General features: G+C 44.8%; 3 protein-coding genes across 6 annotated transcripts; 1 reads left to right on the top strand and 2 right to left on the bottom strand.

The window, feature by feature from the left end:
- Nucleotides 1-4: 4 nt before the first annotated feature.
- rbm45 (RNA binding motif protein 45) lies at nucleotides 5-5382 on the bottom strand. Of its 2 annotated transcripts, none has more exons than XM_046401165.1 (11): nucleotides 5107-5382; nucleotides 4638-4760; nucleotides 4242-4368; nucleotides 3968-4093; nucleotides 3413-3583; nucleotides 3065-3194; nucleotides 2428-2521; nucleotides 2057-2214; nucleotides 1651-1726; nucleotides 1379-1517; nucleotides 5-894 (listed from the first exon to the last, which is right to left on the bottom strand). In XM_046401165.1, the coding sequence occupies exons 1-10, from the start codon at nucleotides 5380-5382 to the stop codon at nucleotides 1401-1403; spliced, it is 1398 nt and encodes a 465-aa protein (XP_046257121.1). In that variant the 3' UTR covers nucleotides 5-894; nucleotides 1379-1400. The 2 variants fall into 2 exon arrangements, with proteins under 2 accessions (XP_046257121.1, XP_046257122.1); XM_046401166.1 differs by having other exon boundaries at nucleotides 4019-4093.
- A 28-nt stretch (nucleotides 5383-5410) lies between these two features.
- On the top strand, nucleotides 5411-11008 carry LOC124065632 (cytochrome c). 2 transcript variants are annotated; one of them, XM_046401168.1, is made up of 4 exons: nucleotides 5411-5525; nucleotides 7150-7202; nucleotides 9003-9177; nucleotides 9682-11008. In XM_046401168.1, exons 1-4 carry the CDS (start codon nucleotides 5426-5428, stop codon nucleotides 9825-9827), a joined length of 474 nt encoding a protein of 157 aa, XP_046257124.1. In that variant the 5' UTR covers nucleotides 5411-5425; the 3' UTR covers nucleotides 9828-11008. The 2 variants fall into 2 exon arrangements, with proteins under 2 accessions (XP_046257124.1, XP_046257125.1); XM_046401169.1 differs by lacking the exons at nucleotides 5411-5525; nucleotides 7150-7202 and adding an exon at nucleotides 7446-7597.
- Nucleotides 11009-13487: 2479 nt separating this feature from the next.
- LOC124065629 (gap junction alpha-5 protein-like) lies at nucleotides 13488-20946 on the bottom strand. Of its 2 annotated transcripts, XM_046401163.1 has the most exons (7): nucleotides 20602-20946; nucleotides 17527-17655; nucleotides 16921-17085; nucleotides 16515-16805; nucleotides 15844-15909; nucleotides 15603-15751; nucleotides 13488-15067 (listed from the first exon to the last, which is right to left on the bottom strand). In XM_046401163.1, the coding sequence occupies exons 2-7, from the start codon at nucleotides 17593-17595 to the stop codon at nucleotides 14599-14601; spliced, it is 1209 nt and encodes a 402-aa protein (XP_046257119.1). In that variant the 5' UTR covers nucleotides 17596-17655; nucleotides 20602-20946; the 3' UTR covers nucleotides 13488-14598. The 2 variants fall into 2 exon arrangements, with proteins under 2 accessions (XP_046257119.1, XP_046257120.1); XM_046401164.1 differs by lacking the exon at nucleotides 20602-20946 and having other exon boundaries at nucleotides 17527-17671.
- Nucleotides 20947-25066: the final 4120 nt, after the last annotated feature.

Genomic DNA, 25066 nt, shown 5'->3' with positions numbered 1-25066 from the left:
CCTCTTCTTGAAGTGTGTAGTTGTTTTTTTTTTTTTTTGAAGATTTTGTTTTTCATGGCCACATCAACCTGTTTTAGGGCCTCTGTAGTTCTCATCAAGTACACATTCACAACTATCACACATGCATACCTACCAGGAGAGACTCGTCGAGCATCCACTGTCCTACCACTCATCCTTTGTCATTTTCCCATTGATCTTATTTAGAAGATTTGGACGATACTTTGATTTTTATTCCACGATTTTAAAAGTAAAACAATAAAATGACAAGTTATTAGATGAGAGAGGTGTTATCATCCCATAAGTGTTGCAGCAAAAGAAGAGACGAGACGGGTTGAATGGTTTGTTCATTTTATCTTTATTTGTCACAGTTTTGACTGAGCTCAGCATGGGATTACAGAGAAACGGCGAGACCTGAAACACACAGTGGTCTAAATCCAGCTTTGCACAGCCTGTCTGTTAGCTTATCAACAGACCGCAGCTTGTCGAGGAGAGAATCGTGCCAGCCACCTGAACTCTAACTAACTCAGTGTGTCTTCAGTAGTCCGTGGATAAATGTGTAATACTGTACTGTACTGTACTACTGCTGTACACTGGTTAGCGCCGCTGACAGGAGCCAGACGCAGTGTCGCATTACATATTTAAATTAAAGGCAGAAAAAGCATGACACTGAGCACAAACTAAACATACTGACATTATGTTTCACAGACTATACGGGCAAGACTCCATTTTAGTAATGGATGCTACTGTTCACTTGTTTTATCAGTGCGTCGCAACAAGGTCACTGACCAGACGTAAGGTCAGACAGGTGTTAAAGGTCGTGTCAGGGGTCGGGAGAAGGTCTTGATGTCGGTCGGTCGGTCAGGTCAGGTGTCATTGTGTCATGACAACAGTCGCCTAGGGAACAAGAAGCTGCAGCGTTATTCACAGGAAGAGAAACAACCAGTCATCAGAAACTCGTACGCCGAACTGCGTACGATCACCCAGGACACAATTTACTGCCAGGTGTAATCAGAGTGTGTATCATAGCACACGTCTAACACCCTGTAATGGTGCGAGTCTGGAGTACTGTGGGGTGCCAGTGTACCAGTGTTCTGTTGGTCAGGGAAAGCCCTGCTAACGTGCTCATGAGCTAACAAGCCTTCTTTGTCCCTGACATGTTGTGCACGTGTAACCAGAGAGTTCAAGTTAGTAATACCTGAACTTGTGTGCTGGGTGGTCAGTTAACACACTTATCTCATCTGCTGTGTGTGTGCTGCCAAACCATGTTAACAGGACTTACGCAGAGTACATTTACAGCATACATCACACATTGTTACTAAAATAGAAAACACTTTGGTACCGCAGTTTTTCACTGTGCCGCCGACGGCTTGGCACTTACCGGTCGTTTCTGTCGCCTGGTCCTAGTAGGTACGAAGACGTTTATGAGATTCTTCTCTGGGAGGGTCAGCCAGCATCACCTTCATCTTCACTCCGTTTACGACCCGACCGTGCAGCACTGACATGGCCTCATCGGCACACTGACAGGAAGAGGCCGGGATGAACAGGGGAGCCCAGTGAAGGAGGAAAGCTTGAGTTGGTTTGAAATGCAGAAACAACACTTCACTTCCTTCATCGTTAAAGACTTTGTCCTGCGTCGGTTCACAGTCTCACCTGTTTGTCTGCATACTTCATGTAACCAACCTTCCTCCCAGGAACCAAATGGACCTCAATGAGGGAACCAAAGCGACTACAGAGAGGCAGAGACGGGTCGTGACCATTATTTCCACCCTATGACACTGATTTAACAATGTGTGTTTACAGCAGGCATGTCAAACTGGTCCACAAAGGGCCGGTGTGGCTGCAGGTTTTCTTTCCAACCAAGTAGCAGCACACCAGACTTGACTCATTTAATCAACTGATCTCCGTCTTCAGACAGTTGATTGGTCAAACGGTGTGCTCTTGGTTGGTTGGCACAAAAACCTGCAGCCACACCGGCCCTCCTGTGGACCAGTTTGACATGCCTGGTTTACAGCGTTAGAGCCGAGTGAAATCATGAGTCCGAGTATGAGACATTTACCAGAAAACATCCTCCAGCACATCCAGGGGCAGCGGGGAGGGGCTGAACACGACAAACAAACGCTCCTTCGCCTTGCTGTCGGGTGGAGCGAGTTTCTTCAGAGGAGGAAGGTTGACGTCTGTCTGAATCCGGGACACTGGGGAGACGGCAGAGAAGCCCTGGAGGATACCAACAAGCACATCCAGGATCAGAGATGTAGTGACAGAACGTAACCGTTACTACATTTGGGGGGCAGCTTTACAGATGAAGAAAAGACTTTGCACAGTCACTAGGAATTACTTTGGAAAACAGAAAAACAAACTTCAGGTAAAGTAGCTCGCACACAAAGAGCTGACCTGACAGAACGTAAACCGTTTACTGAACGGACTCACAGAAGGTTTCAGGACTTGGCTGGTCGAGGGTCCGTTCCACACTGCAGACATCATCTGGGCTGCGACAAACTGCATCGCCATCCGACCTACAGGACTACACACACACACGCACACACACCCCTGTGGTTTCAAACTGATCATCAGTGATCAGATTACTTCAGGACTGAAACTAAAAGGATATTCTCACCTACTCTGTGCCCTTTTTTGTGTCTGTAAGTTTATTTTAATAGTCCTTTTAAATCTTTTGGATACTTACTCAGCAGCTGTACTGAACATTTAAAACAGATATGTTCCTGACTCCATTCACTCTGACTTAATGTTGACCGTTAACACAAAGATTCACGTGAGGTTGACCTCTACGTCTCAAACATGTGATGCCAGCAACTTTCACCTCTTCAGTGTTTCCTCTATAAACTCTGCCTCTGAAAACAACCACCCTCTCACTATGGCCCACAGGGGGTAAGAAGATGACTTGCAGAAAAGGTTACCGGCAATCATCAGCTGCATTTTAATCATTAAGTCATGAATGGATATGTTAATTTGAAGGGGATTTCATTAATTGTGACCCCACTGCAAGCATAAAGTAAAAGTAGGCGGTTTTGTGTGTGTGTGTGTGTGTGTGTGTGTGTGTGTGTACCTGCTGCGGTCCTCTCCGTCGTCAACAAAATTTACTGCCAGTCTGTTGCCTGGAGGATATTCGAAGCCATTCAGCTTTTCCTTGGCGTACACTGCTGATCCAAGGTTACTGTAGCGAATCAAGGCATGACCTGGGGACACGACCCAGGACACAAAAACAACCAACAGAAAGACTTTCAGGTCTCATCTCAGGCTTTGATCGGACAGCAGAGAGTTCACACTGACTGTAACCTAAACACAGTGTTTTAGGACCACTGAAAATGTTTTCCATATCATCTGATGCAAAGACAGTGTGGTTTTGCTTTGATTCCAGCGTAAGAGTCACAGCAGCTTATGTTTAATCGCTAACCTTTGCTCATTCCATAAGCGTCTCTCTGCAGCTCACAATATTCCATGCCAGGAATGATGTCAAACAGAGCAAAAATCTGCTCCTGGGTCAGCGCGGCCCGTGTTGACATCATCAGGCACCGCGTGAAGTCACCTGAGCGGTAGTCCATCACCGGGTAGCTGCCAGGGTCAGCTGTAGAGGGAGGAGGGAGAACACAGTCAACAACAGGACAGAGAAAACTGCAGTAAGGGTTTCCTAAACATATTCACATTAGAGACCTTCAAGAAGAGATGCGTAAGATTCACCAGAACAGACAGGCAGCACTCGTATCCGGGAGGAAGTCGAGACGCATTATCCATCTTTATTTATGTCAATGTATGAAACCATGGGCAGGACAACGGGGACCAGCTCATTAAAACATTGATCCATGGCACTAATGAAGGTTACATGCCTTGAACCGTCCCACAACACATCAATCTGACTTGACTGCTGATCATGGGCTTGAAAACACTGAGAACATCAACCCAGACACAACAGGGAAAAATAACTGAGCTAGGCTGTGAAACACTTGCGTACCCATAGGGAGGGTATACTGGTTCATGGAGTCAGCACCAGCCATGTAATCACCTCTGGCTGCTCCTCCGGTGTAGTCTTCTGTTGCTGCAGCCTTGGTGCGAGGTTCAGCCAGGATGGCCCTGTAAGCTAATCACACCAGCATCAACAGCAGTGCTGAGCGTCGGAAATGTTCACAGCATCAATCTGAATCTTAACAAACAGGCTCTCGCTACGTTTCCTGCTGCTACTGCTACCACAGACAGTGAACCAGTCAAAGAATGTGGCACAGTCTTACTTTTGTCACAGTTCTCTATCGCGAGGGCAGCCTGGGAGGGTTTGTAGTATCTCACGTAGCCCAGTCCTTTACTTTCCCCTGTGGACTTATTCTTAATGATCACGCAATACTCAATGTCACCATACTCCTGGAAGAGACACAAGACGGATGGACAACAGGAATAAAAACGTGAGTGCTCTTCCTTCTAAGCTGGTGTCTGGAGATTACACTAATGTCTCAAATCACATGTATCGTGGCAAGCATTTATTTTGTAGATTTCTCTTTGTTTTATTTCCCCCACAGGCAAGGGTTAAAGCAGAAAGAAAGAAGAGACGATTAAGTGGAGAGATGTAAAAGCAAAGAACAAGAAAGGACAAAACAACAAAGAAAGGAACAGTCACGGGTGGGTGTAATTACTTTGAAAGTGTTTTTAAGGTCCTCCTCTGAGAAGGTTTTGGGGATCATGACAAAAATCCTGGTCAGCTCCTCATCCTCCACATCTCTGTGTCTGTTTGAAGACCGCGACTGGGCAATAAACACCTACACAACCAAGCAGAAATGTGGGAAAAACACAAGAGACTGAAGCCTCGGAAAACAACCAGAAGCTCCCCTCAGCTGTGTCGGGGTAGCAGAAGTATCAGAGACATCAGCAACTTATACATAAACTGTCTGCATTGCCACTGGGTGAGAACCGTGAGAAAACGTAGATGTTGTTATTCAGGCTAACCGACTCTTCTGAACCATCTGCTGTAACGTTAACTGTCGTTAGGGAGACGTTAGCTGACGTCAACGCCCCGTGTGTAGCTAGCAGCTCCTGCAAAGACGCAACCTGTTTTTTAAGATACGACTAACTGACACTTTCAGGACACAAGCGGCTAAAGTTTACCTTGATGGGTTTAGTTGCTTCCACCAGCACTTTGCCGTGCATTTCCTCCATGGCCAGGCAGGCCTGCGAGGATTTGGCGAACTTCACATAGCAGATACCTTTGGACTCCTTTGTCTGCTTGTCTTTGACAACCCAGACCCCCTGGATGTCTCCAAATACGGAGAAACTTTCCCGAAGCTCATCTTCGGTTATGGACCGACTAGTGACCACGAAAAGCCGACTGTTAGGAGGATCGTCCAGGTTTTCGGTTGCTTGTTTAGAGGGGTACTCCTCCATCTTTGCTTCCTGCTCAACAGAATGCAGTCAGTCTCCGATAGTGATGCCTTCAAGTGTTCTTCGGATCTCCCTGCTTCAACTTGAAACTTTGAGAAACGCAAATGAAAAGCAGCAACACCGACGCCGGATGCTAGTCGTAAATGGTGAGTAGGAGAATTTCATCACGTGTTTTAATCTTTAGATGTGCTAACCACGAGTTGTTTCGTGAGTTACTGTTATCGTGGTAAGGATGGGGCGTTAATTGTGTCAATTCCCACTTTGGAGAAGCGGTCAACAGAACTGACGGCTGACAGCAGAAACAATAGTAAACGTTTACTGCCATCTACTGTACGGGAGGTGTAAACGCGCTCTCGTTCTGTGGTGGCGAACGTTACGAAAGGAGGCTGCAGGAGGCTTTAGTAACTCACTGGTGCTAGAGGAGGTATTCATATTGTAACATCACCCTGCTAAAATACTCTTTTGTGAAAAATCTTTAAGCTTTTGACTTGTAAGGTTTTTAAGCTTTTGACTTCAGGTATTACTAACTTGAATATGTAACTATAATCAGGAGAATGTAATTAAATATGGCCTCTGTGAACTGTCATCACAAGTAATCTGAGCCCATAGTGGCAAAAAACGCTAAAAATAAATTAAAATGATTAAAAGTTGAAGGCAGCAAATCCCCAGATTTGAGTAACTGGAACCATGAAATATTTTTTACATAAAAAACGTTAAATATTATCAAAGCTAAAGTTACCAATTGATTTCCTGTCATGTAATTAGCTGAACAAGGTTTTCGCTGTACTTGTACATTTTGTGTGTGTGTGTGTTTTGTATGCAAAACTCTTTACCTGTAATATAACTAGTCAAAATAAATAAGTCAAATAAATGTAATGCAGTAAAAAATGTTTGGAAAAGAAGTAGAAGGTGGCAAGAGAAGAAAATACTTTTGTACTACTACATTCCACCACTGTAACTCATGTTAAGATGGAAAAATATTTCAATAGACCTGCTTGTTAGAAATAACATGTGAATAGATTACATTATTGACCGATGTAGTGTATAACACATACATAAGTCTGTCAGCTGATTATGTAGCGTCAGAGGCTTGTGACTTGTCATGTTGGGGTCAGGAGCGGACTATATCTGTGCCACCATATGCCCTGTGTGTGTGTGTGTGTGTGTGTGTGTGTTCGTTCCAAGTGCTGTGTGAACCTCTTGAGGACAAATATTTAGATTAGCTTGCCAGCCATCTGCAGTTATATGTGCATGTAACAGTGACTGGGTTTGGAGGTATAGTGTAATCTATTGTGGCACCAGACTGAAATGCTAGACAGAAATATCACCAAGCCACCTCAACTGAACTTTTACACCAGTTTGAAAACTAAATGGGACTGTGCCTTTGAGGGTGTGACTCCTCACCTTAAACTGTCTCCCTTTGGTCAGAGGACACCATGGTCACTCACCTGTTTTGACTTAATTTATTAAATGTATTTATTAATCTTATATTTCTCCTTTTTTTCACGTCTTGTTTGTCTCTCTTGTAGTGAAAAAAACTGTGTCAAGTCTTCTCTTGTAGGCTGCTTTATGTATAAATGTTAATACCAAAAACATTTCCTATTGTACAGAGTCAAAAATATGAGTTTGTCCATATTCCCAAAATCTTAGAACGGAAATGTAACTGACAAACTAAACTTCTGAATAGTTCAAATGCTGGATACTTTAACTTGTCCACATTAGCAGTAAAAAGCACACATTTTAATGAGTGTATCTCGGCTCTTTCAGCAGGTGCCTCTTGCTCCACAATGGAAAGTGAGGACTGCGACAAGATGCTGGGACGGGTACCAAAACACACGTTTCTCTTCCTTCCCCGGGGCCGTGTCTCGTCTGCTGCGAGACTAACGACGAATGAGAACGAATTATATTTAACATCTGGGGTTTATTGGTGTGCATTTAAGCCTTGTATTCCAAACAGAAACATACTTCAGAGTAGAATTGAAGAACAAAGGTCAGTGAAGGGAGCATCTTTGTAGAACCGAGACTCTGCCGAATCGAAGCGTGATCATTAGCGACCATGAGTAAATCGCGAGGCACGTGATTGGATGATGACGTCAAAAGCCGGTGCCTCTAAAGAGAAGTGACCTTCTTTACGTCCGCCAGAAACCACTCACCGGCCGAAAGAAGCAACCCATACCTTCACCGGAGTGATTTTAACCCCTCACATTTTAATCAAAAGGTAAACCTTCGTACTTATTGAGCAGTTGAAACTGGGTTTGTGGGTGAATTATTCCAAAATAGCTGAAATACAACAAAAGAGCTGCGGTGACATAACGGTCATTTCTAGCTAACGCTTGCTGCCTTGTTGGTTAGTAGCGCGGTCGGTTTCTGTTTCGACTAAAAGAGTTAATCATCTTAGAATAATGTAAGGCATGATTGTAAAAATGTTAAAAAGGCTTATGTTTAAGCTAGTGTCCGGGATACTAAGACATTAGCTTATCCCAGGCTATAACGCCGACATTGAAGCATCCTTGACAGCCTGGATGGGCTACTAGCCGGCTAGCCGGACACGGCTAACGTGAGCTTTGTCGTGTCACACAGTGTGCAATAATACCTTCATGAGCTGTCTATTCATGGTAGCTGCTTTCAGTTTCTAGTCGACAGTGCTGTGACTTAATGTCCTTGATGTTTCATGGGAAGGATGCGAGGCAGCCGGTAGACCGCCATGTTAGAGGCGTTTGTGGTCTGTGAAAACGATTCGTATTGTAACTCTGCCTCCCCGTTTACTTCAGACTCAGTGTACAAGGGTTCCCTGGAGACCATAAAATACGGAGGGGCAGTTACATGTTATGTAACAAGAGGTCCAACAGCTGCAGTCCTTTCAGTCATGCTGCCTGAACGGGGTGACTTTGGGACAGCCGCACCGGCTGCGCCCACATGTGGATTTTACTTGCTTCCTGCTCATATTCAGGCTTTATATCAAACCACGAAACAACGGAATTAACTGCTTTAGCGCCACTAACTGTACAGGGAAGTCAAGCTTATTTTATATATACAGAGAGAGGTAGTTAGCCAGTTATTCCTGTGTTTTAAGGGCTCCGCGTCAGTAACTGGAGCAGCGAAACGCCGGCGGCCCGTACCACTAACACACCATTTGCTAAGAACATTAGAGCGCCGCGTTAAAGCTGCAGCCTCGGAGCGGGACACCGTTAAGACGAACCTTATTTACTCTGCAAGTCTGGCAGCTTTTCTGGCGAAACAAGACGAGCTGAGGCTGCCTGGGCTCAGCAGAATGAGACACATTACTGCCGGTAGTGTGACTGCAGCTGACGTGGTTTCCTCCGCTGGTTATCGGGTTTGGTCTCCTTGAAATGACTTGGGCCTGTAGCAACGCACAGGGCAATGTCAGGACCGGGTTGAGTGCAGTGTAAACCAGGAAAGGCTCGTCTCCTTAAACGACCTTCACAAGATGGCGTCGGCCAGACCGGAGCGGCGAAAGCCTCCTGCCATCGTCGCGGTCTATGAATAGAAAACGGGCATCTTTATTTATGGATGTGAACTCGCACACATTCAGAGTATGGATATGGTCATTATTTTATACGGTTACTGACTTCTTTCCTCGTCTGCTCTTTGTGTTTCTGCAGCTGACTATGGGAGACATTGCCAAGGGGAAGAAGACCTTCGTCCAGAAGTGTGCTCAGTGCCACACAGTAGAGGAGGGGGGCAAGCACAAGGTGGGCCCCAACCTCTGGGGTCTGTTCGGCCGCAAGACCGGCCAGGCAGACGGCTTCTCGTACACAGACGCCAACAAGAGCAAAGGTCAGTTCAGCAGTGGTTAAATGAGGCTTTCGGCAAGCTTTGCCTCACATGTAACTTGAAGAGGAGCGAGTTGAGACCAAAGTATTTAAAGTTTTGTATATTAATTATACATAAGTACAAAGTGTGGAACATCTAAAAGAACAAAACATGGTGTTAGAATGAAGCAAAGGTAATGACATGAAGATATCACAAGGTCTCATTACTTACAGTGCACTAGACACAATTCAACGTTTAAGGCTGCGGCCAACGATTACTGCCCGTCTTAATCTGTCCAAGGTCCCACAGTTCAGAACGAGCAGAAAACCCTCACGTTTGAGGATCTGAACTCAGGATGTGTTTGACATGCGTACCAAGTTATTAAACCTGTAGGTTAGCTTTCTGTCCAATCATTTCAGCACCACTAACATTAGCAGTTTGTTCTTTGCAGTATTACCTTTTTCTGCCCTCAAGGTCCTGCCTCTTGAATAAGTTGTTTGTCATCACTGATCACCTGACTTTTCCCAGGTATTGTGTGGAGTGAGGACACCTTGATGGAGTACCTGGAAAACCCCAAGAAGTACATTCCTGGCACCAAAATGATCTTTGCTGGCATCAAGAAGAAGGGAGAGCGCCAGGATCTCATCGCATACCTTAAATCGGCAACATCGTGAACTTAAAAAAACAAAACAGACCTAAAAATCAGAATATTTAATGTTATTTTTTATTTTAGTTTTAGTCTTGAACATGCTGCATCTATGGTTTTATGTTTAGTCATTTGTACTAAAGGTAAATTTATGTTGTCTGCTGTTATTGAGATGGCACATTTTGTGAGCCAGTGAGCTCACTCTCAGGCGAGCTGAGTTCAGGTGGCTAAACATAAAACTACAGTCCATTTTGGGTTGTTTTTGTTTGGTTTTTTTTTGTCGATCTGTACGTTGCCTCATGAGAAGAACAAATGAATCACGTTATTTAAAATGTATAAAAACGACGAGCAGCCTGACCTGTCATTCATTCTGTTTTCAAAGATACTTTCTGCTAGGAGAGCCATCTTCAGTGAGCTTTGTTTTCCAAACTAATAATTAAAATCTAATATCGGTTATGTCTGAGCAGTAATGGCTGCAAAGGTTGGGTGTCTGGTGGTTAACTGCTGACTTCCGGTTGACTCCCAGCCTTCATGGCAGCCCGAGTTGCTAACCTCCCAAATGGAGACGCAGTGTGAATCATCTGCACTCCCTCTTGTCCATCCAGCCCATCAGAAACTCCCACTTGTCTTGAACGCGGTTTAGATTTCACACTAAATATTCTGTCCTGTGAAGCTTTTGGACAAAAGCCGGTGCTGAATTGTACGACTCCTACCAGAGCCCCCACCTGTTAGGCTACTGAAGCAGCCCCTCTGAGCTCCAGTTTTTACTCCCCGCCTGCCGTCACACTCGATACGAGTTTTTAAAACATGATGACCCACCGTCGTCTGCCTCTTTTACAGCTAAGAATTGTGGTGTATGATTACATGTCAATGCCTTGAACAGCCCCACCACGCTGAGATCCCTACAGCGTGAAACCAGTTGGCATACAATCCCCTCACGTCGTCGTGGAGCTGCTGTACTGTGTAGAAGAACCTTCACGGGCACCATCTGGAGGGAAGGAGGATGTTATTATTTACCTGGTTTCACAGGCCTGAAAGTGTCGTTTTTACTTCTTTTACTGTAATCTGACAGACTGCATTTGTGAAGTGTTTTAAGGGGCTGCTTGCTCTTGCAGTACACAGCAATATACTGTATGCACAAAAATAATATCATGTGGTAGTGATGTTGTTGATGATGGATCGATTAAAGAGAGTGTCCAGAAGTGTAAACCCGACTGGTGGTCTCCTCATTCGGTCGGCTCAGTCCGAGAGTCAGAATCAGACAAACACACGTTTCTTTCACGCGTTAACCGAGGAAACGTGTGCCAAATGCTGAATGTTCTTTGACTTTGTGACACCTGGGGCGAAAATAAAGTAAAAGCTTGGAGTAAATATTCTGGATTTCAGCTAGACCCAAGCCAGCTCTGTAATCTGAGCAGCTTTAATGAAGTCATGTCAAGAGCACTTTGAGTGTAAAGCTTCAGGCTGGCCGGTCGTGTCTCTGGCCTTGTGAATGTGTGTGTTTGTTTTCAGTGTGGTGAAACTAATCTGATCTAATTACTGTTTGAACAGGACTGTTTGCAGCCTTAATTGTTTCCTGTTTAGCTCACAGCAGATTAGATCTCAGCTGCCCTGAAGATGCTCTGTCCCGTTTGTCCTGTGTGAGAGCGAATCATCACTGCTGACTGGATTTAAGTGATACTCCTGACGGCCACACCTTCACTGCTTATGTTATCTAATCCCCCGCTGCTCATGATGCGTTTCTGGGGTCTGAGCCGGCTGAGGGCAGCCCAGGTCCTGCTCTCTGCCCCCCCTCGTCCGATCAAAGCTCAGCATGCAGCAGTGACATGACTGGATCCCGTCTTCAAACAGTCTGCTCCTGTGCTGCCTGGTTACGGAGGCCTGAGTAAATGAAGGTGTTTGTGCTGTGCAGCTGGTAGTCGGGCAATTATGTGAGGATCAGTTTGTGGAAAACTCTAATTAAGATAAACTGCTGAGGATTAATAAATTCCTCCTCCTCCTCGGCATGTTTGTTTCATATGGGAAACAAACTATGTGCAGTTTATTCTATATATGATGAGATGGGTTTTAAAAGTCTTTTTCAGTAGTCTCTGGTTATCTAAGAGCGCGCAACAGATTCACGGGGAGTTAGTGACACCTAGTGGTCAAAGTGCGTATTAGACGATAAAATACACTTTGTAACGCTGAATTCTGTAATGAGCTGTCATAACCAGCACACACAGAAACAGGACCAGAGGGCAGACCACTTTGGTCCATAGGCAGCAAAAGGAAGACAAGATGATTTAAATAAAAGTAATAATGGCGGCAGTGCAGTTTAGACAACCTGTAAAACAAGGTTTGATCCAGGAACAGGTGGACAGAACAGAGGGATGAGGGTATTGAACCATCAAGCTTTATTTCAGTATACTGAAATGAGTGATGGATGATGTGGTTGGTTTGTGAGCTGGTGGTTGTGTTAAAATAAGACCCACGGACTACTAATACAAAACACATTATGTGCTGTTGGTCACCTGCAGTTCTAAATGTGTCCACAAGAGGGCACCCCTCTCCACGTAAATATTATCACGAGTTCAACATGAGTTTGTTCCACTGATTGTTTTTGATTTCTTTTTCAACTTTGAACTAAATATTAATAACAAATATAAAGTATATTTGTGTAGCACGTACCAAAGCCAACATTACAAAGTGCTTTACAACAGACACATGAACCAGGATAATAAAACACGCAGTAGTGGATGAATGAAACAGGCTGCCATAAAATAGTAAACAAATGATTAAAACCATAAATAAAACACAAGGACTAAAGATTTCTTAAACATGCTCCTGATGTTTTAGTTTTAGCTACGCTGCACACAGATTGTTTACTTCGTTGTGTTGTTAATGTCAGCAGGTGGATTCACCAGCTGTTACATTTCGGTTCGTTCTGAGTGTTTCCGCCCATACAGCGGGACTGAACATGGCTGCCACACATGGGAAAGAAAACCGTTCCCAAACATTCCTGATGTTTTCGGATGACCTGACTGGGATTTCTCCCATCAGCCCCTGGTCAACACTGGACGTGAGCCATGGGAACCAGCCAGCCTGTTTTGTTTTGTTTTTAAACCCAGAGTGCCCCTTTAACCGTCCACCATTTCCCAGCAGCCAGCCCTCCAGCTGTCTTCATGTCCGTGTGTCCCCGGCTGAAGTTCTCTGTCGTCCAGCTCCCGTGTCAGAGGTGGAAATACGAAGGGCCTTCAGGTGACGTGACGTGACGTGTCTCAGCTGTGCTCGTGGCCACGTAAGCAGATTTCCTCTGACGTGAGGTATTTAAGAATGGCGGGACAGAGAGAGACGTCAGGGTTCATATAAATCCTGGTTTGACTCACCTGTTCATCCAGCCAGCAGTTTTGATGCTTAAACTAAACCGAACTGCGACCATTTCACGTGTTTAAATTACCTCAAACAGCACTAATCACGTGACCATCAGGCTAGCGGCAGGCTAGCAGCTAGCTTACGTCGCTACAGATGATCAGTTGCTTTAAAGTACTATAAATAAATGATTGCAGTTAGTTTGCCGATGTCTCCTTGTTTGTCTTGCACCAGCAACGGGCCTTAACACTTCAGTGTGTCACAGCAGGACAAGCACAGGTGCAAATATTATTATTAAATATAAATAAATGTTAAATATTTTAGAGACAGAACAGACTGACAGGTTCTTGCATAGTTTTATCTGCAAAGCTTTTCAAACACATACAGTATTCACATTGTTAAAGTGCAATAATAAATATAAAAGTACAACATAGGAAATCACCAACAATTTAAAGTTATTCTTAATAGCAGTAATCACCAAATGGTGTGTGGAAATTTGTTTTGGCTTGTCTAGAAACCAAACAAAACACACAACCTGTGTTTCATATTGCACAGTTTGTAGTCTGTGGTGCTTCAGTCCAGGTGTGTTCATGACCGTAATGTCAAATTACTGCAATACTCACCAGAAGTCATTTAAACTGACTGCAGGCCGTCACAGAAGCACAGTTTAGGGCATGGATGAGAAATTAAAACAAAGCTCTTAAACAGTAAAGAAATGTTAAAAAGAAAAAAACAAATGCCAGCGTGAAGATGCTTCGTGTTCAGGTGATATGATGACCAACATCTGCATCCAGTGAGGCTAAAACAGGCGCTGCTGCAGTTAAAACTCAAGCCCACAGCAGGCTAGGCTCTTGGTTACACAGCAGAAAAAACACTTCAACAGAAACACACCAAGTTCCTGTTACTTCACTGGAAGACGAGGAATTCAACAGCCACAACAGTCAAATTCAGTTTAGGCCAAGTCTTTGGTTGCTTAAGGGGTCGAACTCCCTCGTCTCAGCCTTTAATGTCCTGCATAGATTTGACGACTGTAAATCTGTCAGATTTAAGAAGTAGTAGACTAACAGCAGTTCCACGTTATCCCATCATTCGCCTCAAAACCCTCCAGAAGAAGCAGCGTTTGTCGTAGATCATCTGTGTAAAGTTGCAGCCAGACGTTCAGAGTGATCAGCAGCTACGCGGACAAAAAGCTCCCATCAGCAGAGATAACATGTTAACAGTACAGCTAATTTAGTCTGAAAGTTTCTGCAAACCATCAGGTTCAGTGAGAAATGTGGCAGCTAAAGGTCGAGAGCAACTAGCAGAATAGTTCACTAGTTTTATTGGAAGTGAAGACAGAAGTTAGCATTCATGCTAACACGTGGGCTCTGACTCGTCCAGCCGTGGGCGAGGAGCTTCGCGTATCGCGTGAACACGTGAGCACTTGAATCACGTCCGTCTCTGCTTTCTTTCTAAACCGACAGGTCGTCCGCTCTCGTTCGGCTGCTCGTTCCGCTGGTTTTGCTGAATCTTCGTTTGTCCCTGTGACACTGTCCTCCGCTCAGGAAAAGCATCGGCACGTCTGAGCCACTGCTTTGGATTTTTGGGCAGCTGATCTCCCTGTAGGACCTCATGTATCCGCCATCTTGGATCTGACTCTCCCTGGACTCTTGCCATTCAGGCGAGTAGCAGCTCAGTTTGAGGCGATTTGCCTCCTCTACGGCCGTGGCCATTTTGTGCTTCTCGGTGGCCATGTTCTCTGAGTTTTGTTGGTTAGCCAGACGGTGGTTTGGGAAAGGTAGGGGGAGGAAGTGCGAGGAACCCATCACACACTGGCTGAATTCTGGAGGTGGGGTTGACGGCGGAGGAGGAGACAGAGAGAGCTGTCGGGCCTGCGAGGCGTTAGCAGGAGTGACGGGCTTCCCTTTGTAAAAGAACCGCCTGCAATGAAGAGTTTCAGCCCGTTAACAGACAAAATACAGACTCCCCATAAAGAACCCGCATGTCTGATTTAAATTTTTAAAACTACGTCATGTGCTTGAAGTTGGCGGCTCGCTTGCCTGAGGAAGGAGACAGTCACATCAGGCTTACGGGGATGTTTTTCTCATGCAGTTTAGTCTACATGTAATTCCAGGAAGCAAAAGCTGAATCACTGAGGACTTAAAATAGTCCCAGGACTGTGTGGGAACAGTACTTTAGACATTTCAAGAGCTGCAGCTTTCAGCCTCTTAAAGGAATACTCCAACAATTTCATATTGTACTTGCATAAAGTTGTCAGAACCACAAGGAACAGATAAAATCCATCCATCCATCATCTGACAGTCTGACAGTGTAAGTGACTGATTTCATCCTGTTTAAAGGCAGCTGTTGGTTCTCATTTACTTCAGTTAAGCTTTCAGACTTGAGAATTTAGTCATCTTTACTCAAAGCTTGTTCAGCTGAGACCTGTTCTTATCGACACATGCGGGGTTCCTACCTGCAGCAGTGTCTCCACGCCAGGTGATGCAGTTCGAGCACACTGAGGACCAGCGAGACAGCCGACACAGCCAGCATGAACACGATGAAGACATTTTTCTCTGTTGGTCTGGACACGTAACAGTTCACCGGATGTGGACATGGCCAGGCCTGAGACGGAGGGACGAGCAGAGCACATGACTGCAGGTCTGAAAGTCATGTTTAAAACTTGGAATGGACATGATTTAGACTTCTGGTTTTACCTTGCAGACATACAGAGGATTGAGGAAGACCCCGTACAGGAAATACTGGAGACACAGAAACACCACCTGTGTGGACGTCCAATCACAGTCAGCTGCATTCATTCAACATGGAGGCAGAAAAACTCTTACATTGGCTGTTTTGCCAAACTTGTTGGCTAACAGATCTTTATTTCTAGCCTGAACCCAGCAGACATGGAGCAGCGTTATGGTTCCTTCATCTGGGGTCGAGTACCTGGTCACCTGATGAATAGAAGTCAGAACTGTTCTACTTTTAGCTCTGGTTTGGTCTCTTGGTGCTCTGTAGCCATAAAGTATCAGTACTTTCCTCACCAGCTTGTTAAACGGGCAGTAGACGCTAGTCTTTAACGAAGACATCTCAGCGGAACACGAAGGCCGACTGGCACCATTTGTGTCTGCTGGATGGAACAATTGAACTTGCGTGTTCGCCCTGTTGGGAAACGGAAATCGATCCGGTTTCCCTTGCAGGAGGAGCAGTAAAACCACCTGCAAACGTTAACTTCAACGTCAGAGCAAGTTGGCTGCTCTGTCTGCTGCTGCTGGAATCTGGTGCTGACAGCATGAACCATACTGAGAATATTAAATTCAAAACAAAATAAAACAAATATCAAGAAGAGGCTCAAGAGCCCCACGGAGCCGACAGCAGCACGAACCTCCATGATGCTTCGTATCAGGATGCTCAGCACGTACGTCTGCAACAGCGCCCCCCTCAGGCGGACTCGCCCCGTTGGCAGAGCTTCTCGTTTTTCCTTTCCTTCGTCCTTTTCTTCTTCTCCTGCCTGCTGGTCTCCTTCTCCTTCACCCCCTCCCGGGTCCTCCTCCCTCCCTCCCCCCTGCCCTCCCTCCTCCTCTCTGCTCCTCCTCTTCTCCTCTCTGCGAACTGTGTGCATGGCGTGGCCCATGTAGATCAGACTCGGGGTGGACACAAACACGATCTGGAGCACCTGGGGAGGAGCAAAAACAGATTCAGCCTGCACCCCACACCGCTTCCTGTTTGGCATGTTGATGTTTATGGCTTTCAGGATTAGTTCTTTCAGTGCAGCCAGCTCAGTATATTACCCAGTATCGTATATGCGCTATAGGGAAGGCTTGGTCGTAACAAACGTTCTCGCAGCCCGGCTGTTCAGTGTCACAGTCGAAATCTTCCTGTTCGTCTCCCCACGACGACTCGGCGGCGGTCCCGAGCACCAGGATGCGGAAGATAAACAGGATTGTCAGCCACACCTGTGCAGCCAGAGCAAGATATACAGAAGGAGAACTCAGAGCCCCAGGAACAGCTTGAGAAATGAGTGGTGGGCGTGTGAAGTCATTTCCTCATTCGGGTACCCGCATTGAATTATTATCATTGCTGATTGCTGGAGTACTCAGAAATGTTATCCTTTTTACTGCACGGATCTTGTATGTTGGATATTCGCACACAGAAGTGACATCACTGCGCCCACTTCAACACGCGTAAACTTTAACACAGAATGACATCAATTTGCTTTAATATTTATGACATCAAAAAATGTGATTAATCTTTATACGTTGGATAAATATTTTGGATGTCAGTACTCAAGACTGAGTACTCATGTGCTCATACGTGTTCCCCAGTGGAAATGTTGTTATATGAACTTCAGGAAGAAGACTTAAACGTGCCATCAGACGGGTTTGTGTTTGTCATACCTTGCCCACCGAGGTAGAGTGCTCCTGCACCTCCTCCAGGAAGTTGCCCAGTAGGCTCCAGTCTGCCATGACCCGTTACAGATTTACCTGTCAGCTGCGTCGGCACAAGATTCACCTGAGGAACAGAGCCTGTGCGCACACGCACACACACACACACACACACACGGTGTCATTTGTTCAGGCTTCTCATTCACGTTATTGTACTTCAGTTACTTATTTTGCCGTTGATGACACACTCATTTCCACTTCCTGTTAGCTCAGAAGTGGCTGAATGCTAACGTTAATGGTTGCTCCTGGGTTATCAGACAGGTTTTTCCCTTAAATGTGGCCTGGTGTTCCTCCGGATTGTTACTCAGTGATATGATGGCAGTTTGTCGGATTCCCAGTGTTGTTGCATTCTGGGACAAAGCAACATCGCAGTGTTTGAGTTTCCCACCTTGAGGGTGACATCAGGGGAAAATGGCCACCTTGTGCATATGTGGACTGACGGTTTGACTGCACCTGACTGAAGATTTAGCACCAACAGCACACCTTCATTAGCATTCATTTGTTCTTTTGCCAGTTTACATTAAATTTGGCAGAAATTGTTTGTTACTGTGACCTCTTTGCTTGCATGTGTGTGTGTGTGTGTTCTTGTATTATCTTGAACCCACGACCCCTGTGTCCACCCCGGCCCTCATGTCCATGTCTTAGTTTAGCCTCGCTGTCGGTTCCCACACTCCCCTCCCGTCTGTCTCTGGGGAAGGAAAACGAGCCGTCCACTGTAAACACAGAGTCACTGTGGGGATGTATGGCTACGTTTACGTATGCTACTCGTTTTCAGAGGAATAAAAACAGCATAGTGACTGGTTTTCTCTTCTTACAGTTGATCAGTGAATCTAATGGTTTTTATGCTTGGTATTTAATCCTCAGAGGATTTTCAGTTCACACAGTGGTGACATACTGTAGGCTGACTTCTTGACTTTTATTTTGAAAGGATTATGTTGCGTACTCTTGTCACGCAGACATTTCATTGCTTCAGGGAGGAAAGGATAAGACTGGGTGCTGAAAAGCCTTCTTTTTAATGGGTTTGTTTGGTCTAAAAGGTTATGTGTGCTGAAATAAAATGCAGGCTGTGTCCTGTAGCTGCATCGCACTCTGCACACTCTTTTCTGAGAAGCGTTTTGTCTTCTGCGATTCTCCTTGTGCAGCTTTTTGAGTCCTTCTCCTTTGTGTTGCAGGAGTTTGTGTTCCATAAAGGTGTAATTCAAACGTTTGAAATCGTGTAACTGAGAAGTCTCAGTCAGATGAAACCTGCAGCCAATCACTGCAGCAGCTACGACTCAGCAGCAGCACACGTATGTGCGCTAAACGCTTTTAGCTTAGCCGCTACTGTGAAGATTTTTGTCTTAAAAAAAGAGCGTAAATAATATCTTTTCAAATTGGTTTGTATTAGAACAGACGAGCTGTATGGAGCCAATAAATTTAATTTAATTTAATAATTATGTTATTTCACATTTTAAACAAGTCATTTTGAAACAAGCTTCTTCAGTTGTTTAGCAGAAAGCTGCAATGCTGTTCAGCTCTGAAGCTCCTTAAACATTCAGTGGACAAAGAAACTTCACCCAACTTCCCATCAGCTCGGGGGGGTGAGGAGATAATGGCCGAATTTTTGGGTGAACTGTTCCTTTAAATGCCCCTCCCTTCCTGTTTTTATGAAACCCAAAGACTTTGAACAAAATGTGTGTGTGTGTGTATTTATGTCTTTCCAAGTGCTCCCAGCATCATTAATAACAATATTACTTCCTCGTATAGACTTTTGCCTGACCTTTGTGTGTGTGTGTGTGTGTGTGTGTGTATGTATGTGTGCCCGTGGTCAAGACAGGATGCAGAACAATGCTGAGTGCTGGATAATGGGCACACACGCACACAAAAGGCCTAATAAATGACGAACTGTTGACATCGCTGTGACCGGAGGATGTCGTTAGTCTGATAAAAACTTATTTATAACTTGCATTATTGCTCTTATTAATAGGTCTTCATGATAAAAACGTGAGCCAAGAATCAAAAGCACGGGACTTCAAATATTTTACTGCACACACAGAACATGTTCAGTCTCTCTTTCATAAAACCAAAAACTGGCCTGTTGTTCGCTAACAGTTTGATATTATTTTCTTATTGTTTTGCCCACAGAAGCTGAAAGACACAATGCATTTAAAGAAATAATCCTAACAGAAGTTTGAAGATCTTCACACGTAACCGAGTCTGTTTAACTTATGAAAATCTGCTTATCTGTCACGAGCCCAAAGGAAATGAATTTGCTCTTTGATAAAACATGCGATACTGCAGGCGTGAGGCTCCTTCTCCACCACAGCGGCTGCGCCTGTAAAACCTCCTGTTTCTGTGGTAAGAACTTTGTTTACGGGCTTGCATATCGCCGAGCAGTGAAACCTCACAAATATGAGTTTGGGTGGACTGTTTTCTGTTTCCAGCGATGCTGGACTTAAAGGCAGACTGAGTAAACCAGCACAGGACTTGCAGCACATATCAGGAGGACGCGTCCCCTTCAGCTTTCAGAAATGCTCAAAAATTTTGATTTTTCTGAGGGGATCAAATGACCCTGCAGTAGTCGATGCTGAACTCCTTTCCATCCTGTTGGCCGGTTTCATCTACAGCAGCGCTTCATGTTCTAAAGGTTTGTCTCCAAACGGCTTCCTGAGCTCAGAGAAACAGCCTGTTCTGGGTTCTGCAGTTTCCAGCTGAACCAGAAGGCTTCTTAAGGTGGTTTAGCTTCTCTCAACACGTAAAGGAACATTTCAACCTTAATCCCACAGTTTCCACTGGACAGGCAGGCTATGGATGATTGTAATGTGAAAACTGGCCAGTCATTAAAGCTGTCAGGCAAATGAGGTGGAGTATAAAATCACAGATCAACAATAGAACAATGAGTTGAAAAATGCTTGATATCTGGAATTTAATAAAAGCTAAATAAGGAAATATAAGGCAAAAAATAAAACAATTTTAGTTTTAAATTAGTCTGAGGACCACGTTGTAGTGAGAATCTACCTGACGGACTGACGTGGACTCACACTTTACCTGATTTGCGATACAGAAGAAGGGACGGAGCAACAGGTAACCTCTTCCTCTTCCTCCTCCTCCTCCTCAGCTGCTGTTGTTGAGGTGTCTTTGAGCAAACGATCTTCTTCCTCTTCCACTGATCCTCAGCGGCCGGCGGCAGAAGATGTCCGGCTGGCTTCCAGTTATTTAAAGCTCCGGTTGTCGTCCTGGTTCAGTTGCTGAGTCTGAACGCGAGGCGGCTTCGCGCTCTGAGCACACAGACAGATGGACGGGTGTGAGAGGATCTGCCGAGGGGGGCTCGTTCAGCTGATCTGACAGTGAGACAGTCTGTCCAGAGTCAGACAGTTTGTGTCCAGAGGTCTGAGCTGAAATATGTGTGAGACTGAAGCTTGTACCAGCCTCCTTCTCCCCTCCCTCCCCCCCTCCTCCCCCCTCCTCCCTCCATCGTCTACATCTCCAGCAGAGGAAGTGGGCCCGGTGCCTCGCTGCCTGCTATTCAGCTCTTATGCATGTGCATTTTTGTGTGTTTGTGGAGTCTGGCATCCAAAGGAAGTCAGATATTGTATTAGGACACAATAGTTGCAGGTCCCAGGCCCGGTCCATTCTTCTCTATACGTCTCTCTGCCTGGTGGCTTTACTGGTGTGACTGTGTACAAAGTTAAATTTAAAGTCCAGTCGGTTTGTCCATCCATGCAGGACAGCTTGAACACACACGTTGTTTCCACCCAAACTTTCCCAGAAAGTCAGCAAACCAACCGTCAAACAATTACTGTTCACATCAAATCTGGCTCAAAACGGATAATTTTGTGACATCTCACCATTTGTTTTTTTTCAAAATTGAAAATGGACCTACGACATAAGCAGCTCTGCTTCTGGTCAGTCAGTTATGATGAGCGAGGACTCGTGGCCTCCAGCCGGTTGGTCATTGCCCCTGAATATAATCTATTAGATTCAGGGGTTTCCCCTTTTTCCTTTTGGTGCTTCAACTCAGCTCACCAGCTTCTGGAGTCGTTTAGCAGAAAACTGCAAAGATGTTTTGCTGAAATGTTTTGTGGACTAAGAAACTTCACCAGACCTTCAATTCATTTCATTTTAATTCAGTGAGAGTCTGAATTAAACACATCCATTTAATGGGTTACCTTTTCAGATCTTTTACTTTATGTCTTTCAGACTGGCTGATCGACTTGCTGCTTGAACGGAGACGAGTGGAAGCCAACGTCTTCACCATGTCCACCTGGACGTCCTGTTGGTGTCACGACGGCTGGACACAGGGATGAGTGCCAGCTGTTAGTGGGTTTGTTGTTCAGCGTGAGGGGCTCCATTATTTAAGGACATTAATCTCCATTATTTGCCTAAAAATGAAAATAAGAACTTTTACTCAATAAAAACATTAAGTCACAGCAGAAACTTCTGACAAAGACAGAGAAGTGACACCAGCTCCCGCCTGCAGGATGGCAGAGGGGTTAAACATTGTGACAGAGTTTTGCCTGAGGCGTCTGTAATGAGCGTGGATCATCTGTGGAGGCTGGGACTTTCTCCCACAGAACTTGTGATAGTGTCAAAGACACACTGGTTTCCTCCAGGCCTTGAACTGTGCTGCAGCGAGGAACAGAGTTCCTCTCGGCTCATCTGAAACAGCGGTTACACCATGTGACTCTTCGCAACATGCTGCCGAACAGCAACGCACCACCAGAAGACTCTTCAGTTTCTACCAAACGTATGAAAATGTGTTGTTTCATGTTGAACTGACCGAACTGTTGGTCAAATGCGTTGAGATGGACGTGACCCGAGGGGCTCTAACTCTGACTTAACGGGGCTAAGGGTGGTTTAACAGATTCTAAAAGTTAATCAGTGTGCCGTAATTTGATGGTCTGCCAGATTTAATTGAAACAAACATGGTGACCCCCCTCAGGGTTAAACCAGGACAATGAAACACTGGAGAGCTGGAGATTCACAAAGAGATAACTTGGGTTCTTGCAACTTGTGACCTTTTCATCAAAGCTGAAATTTTAAGCAACAATTTACGCTTTTCATTCAAGTCTGCAGCATTTACAGCTTTGATAAACAAGGCTTTGTGTTCCCCCAAACAGCTTCAGGTGCTGAGAGCTTGTGCCAGCCATCACAGCCGACCTCCATGAGTCCTCCTGCTGAAAGCTATGATGAGCCAAACGTGTTGTATCTTCTGTGTGTTACATACGTTTCCACAGCACCTTCAGGGTTCGCTGCCCAGATGTTTGTGGTTCTTGAATGCTTCTTGAAATTGGCTGCTCTTACTGAGAAACACTGAGGGGTTTTATTTCAAACTACATGCAGATTAATTTTCATTCAGTGAGCGATTATGGGAGGTAATGAGATTTAACTGTGACCGTGTTAACTGTGATTCCATTTCATCGTGTTTATAGGCCAACAAGCTGCCACAGTTCACAAACTAATGAAAAGACAGCCTGAGGGAATCGCATTTAAAAAAATTTATCATGTCGTTAAACGAACTCCTGTGCAATTTTTATGTCGTTTGTGAAGTGAATCAGGGTGCTTTGAGATGCACAGGGTTGAAACAGTATTCAGTTGAGTTAAAAGTGACAGACAAATGTTTATATGTGTGTGTGTGTGTGTGTGTGTGTGTGTGTTGTTGCGTATTTTTTGTAATTTAAGCCATTCTTGCAGCAAGATGTTCAAACTTTTCCTTTTCACAAATATTGGACATTTTATACATTAAATAATGAACAAAAATCAATCAACACACGAACTGATGATGAAATTGTTCAGCTCATTTATAAAATGGACTTGTCTTTTAATCTCCAGCAGAAAACCCTGTTTAAGCAGTTCTTTATAAAACCTTAATGTGAGGTGAAAGTGATCTCATCTCTAAGCGAAGTGATGCCCCTGCTGGTCATGTCGGTGTACTGCAGCCTGTGGTTTACATGAGCTTTACCATCAGGAAAATATCAATCAGAGATGTGAGGAATAAATTATCGGACTGTTTCTTATTCAGATGAGCCACAGTTGTGTGTTTGTGCTCCACTTCGTTCACTGCAGCAGCCACACACTCACACACTGATCAATACATGATGTTTAGCTCCCGCCTTCTCAAAGGTTTGATTCTCTCTTTTGTTCCTGAATGGACCCTCAAGAGGAAATCATGAGGCGGCTGCTGTCAGTCTGAGCATGTTTGAGATTTACAGGTCACAGGTCACAGGTGTGTACGTTACAGTCAAATGTTTCCTCAGTGTTTCTCCAATAATCAGCTGTCGTCTTCGGAAAGAACCAGAGATTCAAAGGTGTAAGACGAGATGCGAACAGAGTGTGAGCAGACCTTTACTTCCTGTCATCATCTCCTCTCCTGCTCTTACACCTCACATGCGTGTGTGTGTGTGTGTGTGTGTGTATTTCAGTGTGTCTCTGCATGTTTCACACCTCTGTTATCATCTTGCATGAAGTTCAAGAGAAGAACGATAACATACTTTTCCTTAAAAGAGCAGACACACACACACACACACACACTGGCTGACCTCCGTGCTGTATTTTTAGGAAGCGCTTCACTGGTGTCACAGCACACACCAGGAGGGTGGGGTTATCAGGACCTCAGCACCTCCGCTGACTCACAGCTGACTGTCACACCAGAGAGACGAAGAGGGAAAAGAACAGCGAGGCTGAACTTGACAGAACTGAAACACAAACAGAGAATAAAGTGTTTCTGCAGCTCGCTGAGGGCGGGTGAGACACTGTCATCTGTGAAATATGGATCATGTTGATCAACACGACGATCAGGTTTCACAGCTGGTTTTTGTGGTTTAGTTGCACTTTTTTCTCCAGAAGTTACAAATATAAAAATTACAATGCTAACTAAGGCAACCTGCATTGTTACCTGATCCTGGGTCAGATCTGAAGACCTTAACTTCCTTCTTCATGTTTGGCCAGAAAGCCAGGTGCATTTTATTATTGGATGCATGCAATATGGTGATGCTGCCCTCTGATGGTCACACGGAGGCACTACAACACAGCAGTAAAATCAGATTTACACTTAACAACATCTCTTTTCCACTTTTATTAATGCTTTGTAGGCTAAAAAAAGATTTTTGATGCTCAAACACTCATCAAAAAGAACTCAATACCCCTCATTCAAGACAGAGCAGAGAGTGAATGAGGTGAATGACCTTAGCGACAACCGACATTTACTGTATATATACACACACACAGCAGTTACATTATAAACACAAATGAAGACGTCCAGACTTCCACACAACTCCTTGGGAAGCTGATGACCAGCGCAGGCGCTAACGTTAGCTCATGTTGTTGCTAGTCTTAGCGTGCTCGTTTGGTTGAATGAATAGTCATGAATATCAGCTTGTGGTGGACTGCAAAGCTTCAGATTTGGATGTTGCTGCTGAGAAGCTACAGGCTGTAAAACGTGGAGGCTTCACACACACGTTCAACCCGGCAGCACAGAAGACCAACACAATCAGCACAGCTTGAAGGTGGACAC

Source organism: Scatophagus argus, chromosome 10 (assembly GCF_020382885.2).
Source record: "Scatophagus argus isolate fScaArg1 chromosome 10, fScaArg1.pri, whole genome shotgun sequence".
NCBI lineage: Eukaryota > Metazoa > Chordata > Actinopteri > Scatophagidae > Scatophagus > Scatophagus argus.
Note: the sequence above shows the minus strand (reverse complement) of the source record. Positions and strands in the feature narration are given on the sequence as shown.

Excerpts from the sequence above, each read along its gene's own strand:
- LOC124065632 (XM_046401168.1), top strand. The coding sequence starts at position 5,426 with ATGCCTTCAAGTGTTCTTCGGATCTCCCTGCTTCAACTTGAAACTTTG. Across the intron at positions 5,526-7,149 it reads CCGGATGCTAGTCGTAAATG|GTGCCTCTTGCTCCACAATG; the intron begins GTGAGTAGGAGA and ends CTCTTTCAGCAG. Across the intron at positions 9,178-9,681 it reads AGACGCCAACAAGAGCAAAG|GTATTGTGTGGAGTGAGGAC; the intron begins GTCAGTTCAGCA and ends GACTTTTCCCAG.
- LOC124065629 (XM_046401163.1), bottom strand. The coding sequence starts at position 17,595 with ATGGCAGACTGGAGCCTACTGGGCAACTTCCTGGAGGAGGTGCAGGAG. Across the intron at positions 15,910-16,514 it reads TGATACGAAGCATCATGGAG|GTGGTGTTTCTGTGTCTCCA; the intron begins GTTCGTGCTGCT and ends ACGTCCACACAG. Across the intron at positions 15,752-15,843 it reads ATCCTCTGTATGTCTGCAAG|GCCTGGCCATGTCCACATCC; the intron begins GTAAAACCAGAA and ends CCTCCGTCTCAG.
- rbm45 (XM_046401165.1), bottom strand. The coding sequence starts at position 5,382 with ATGGAGGAGTACCCCTCTAAACAAGCAACCGAAAACCTGGACGATCCT. Across the intron at positions 2,215-2,427 it reads GCCAAGTCCTGAAACCTTCT|GGCTTCTCTGCCGTCTCCCC; the intron begins GTGAGTCCGTTC and ends GGTATCCTCCAG. Across the intron at positions 1,518-1,650 it reads TGAAGTATGCAGACAAACAG|TGTGCCGATGAGGCCATGTC; the intron begins GTGAGACTGTGA and ends TCTTCCTGTCAG.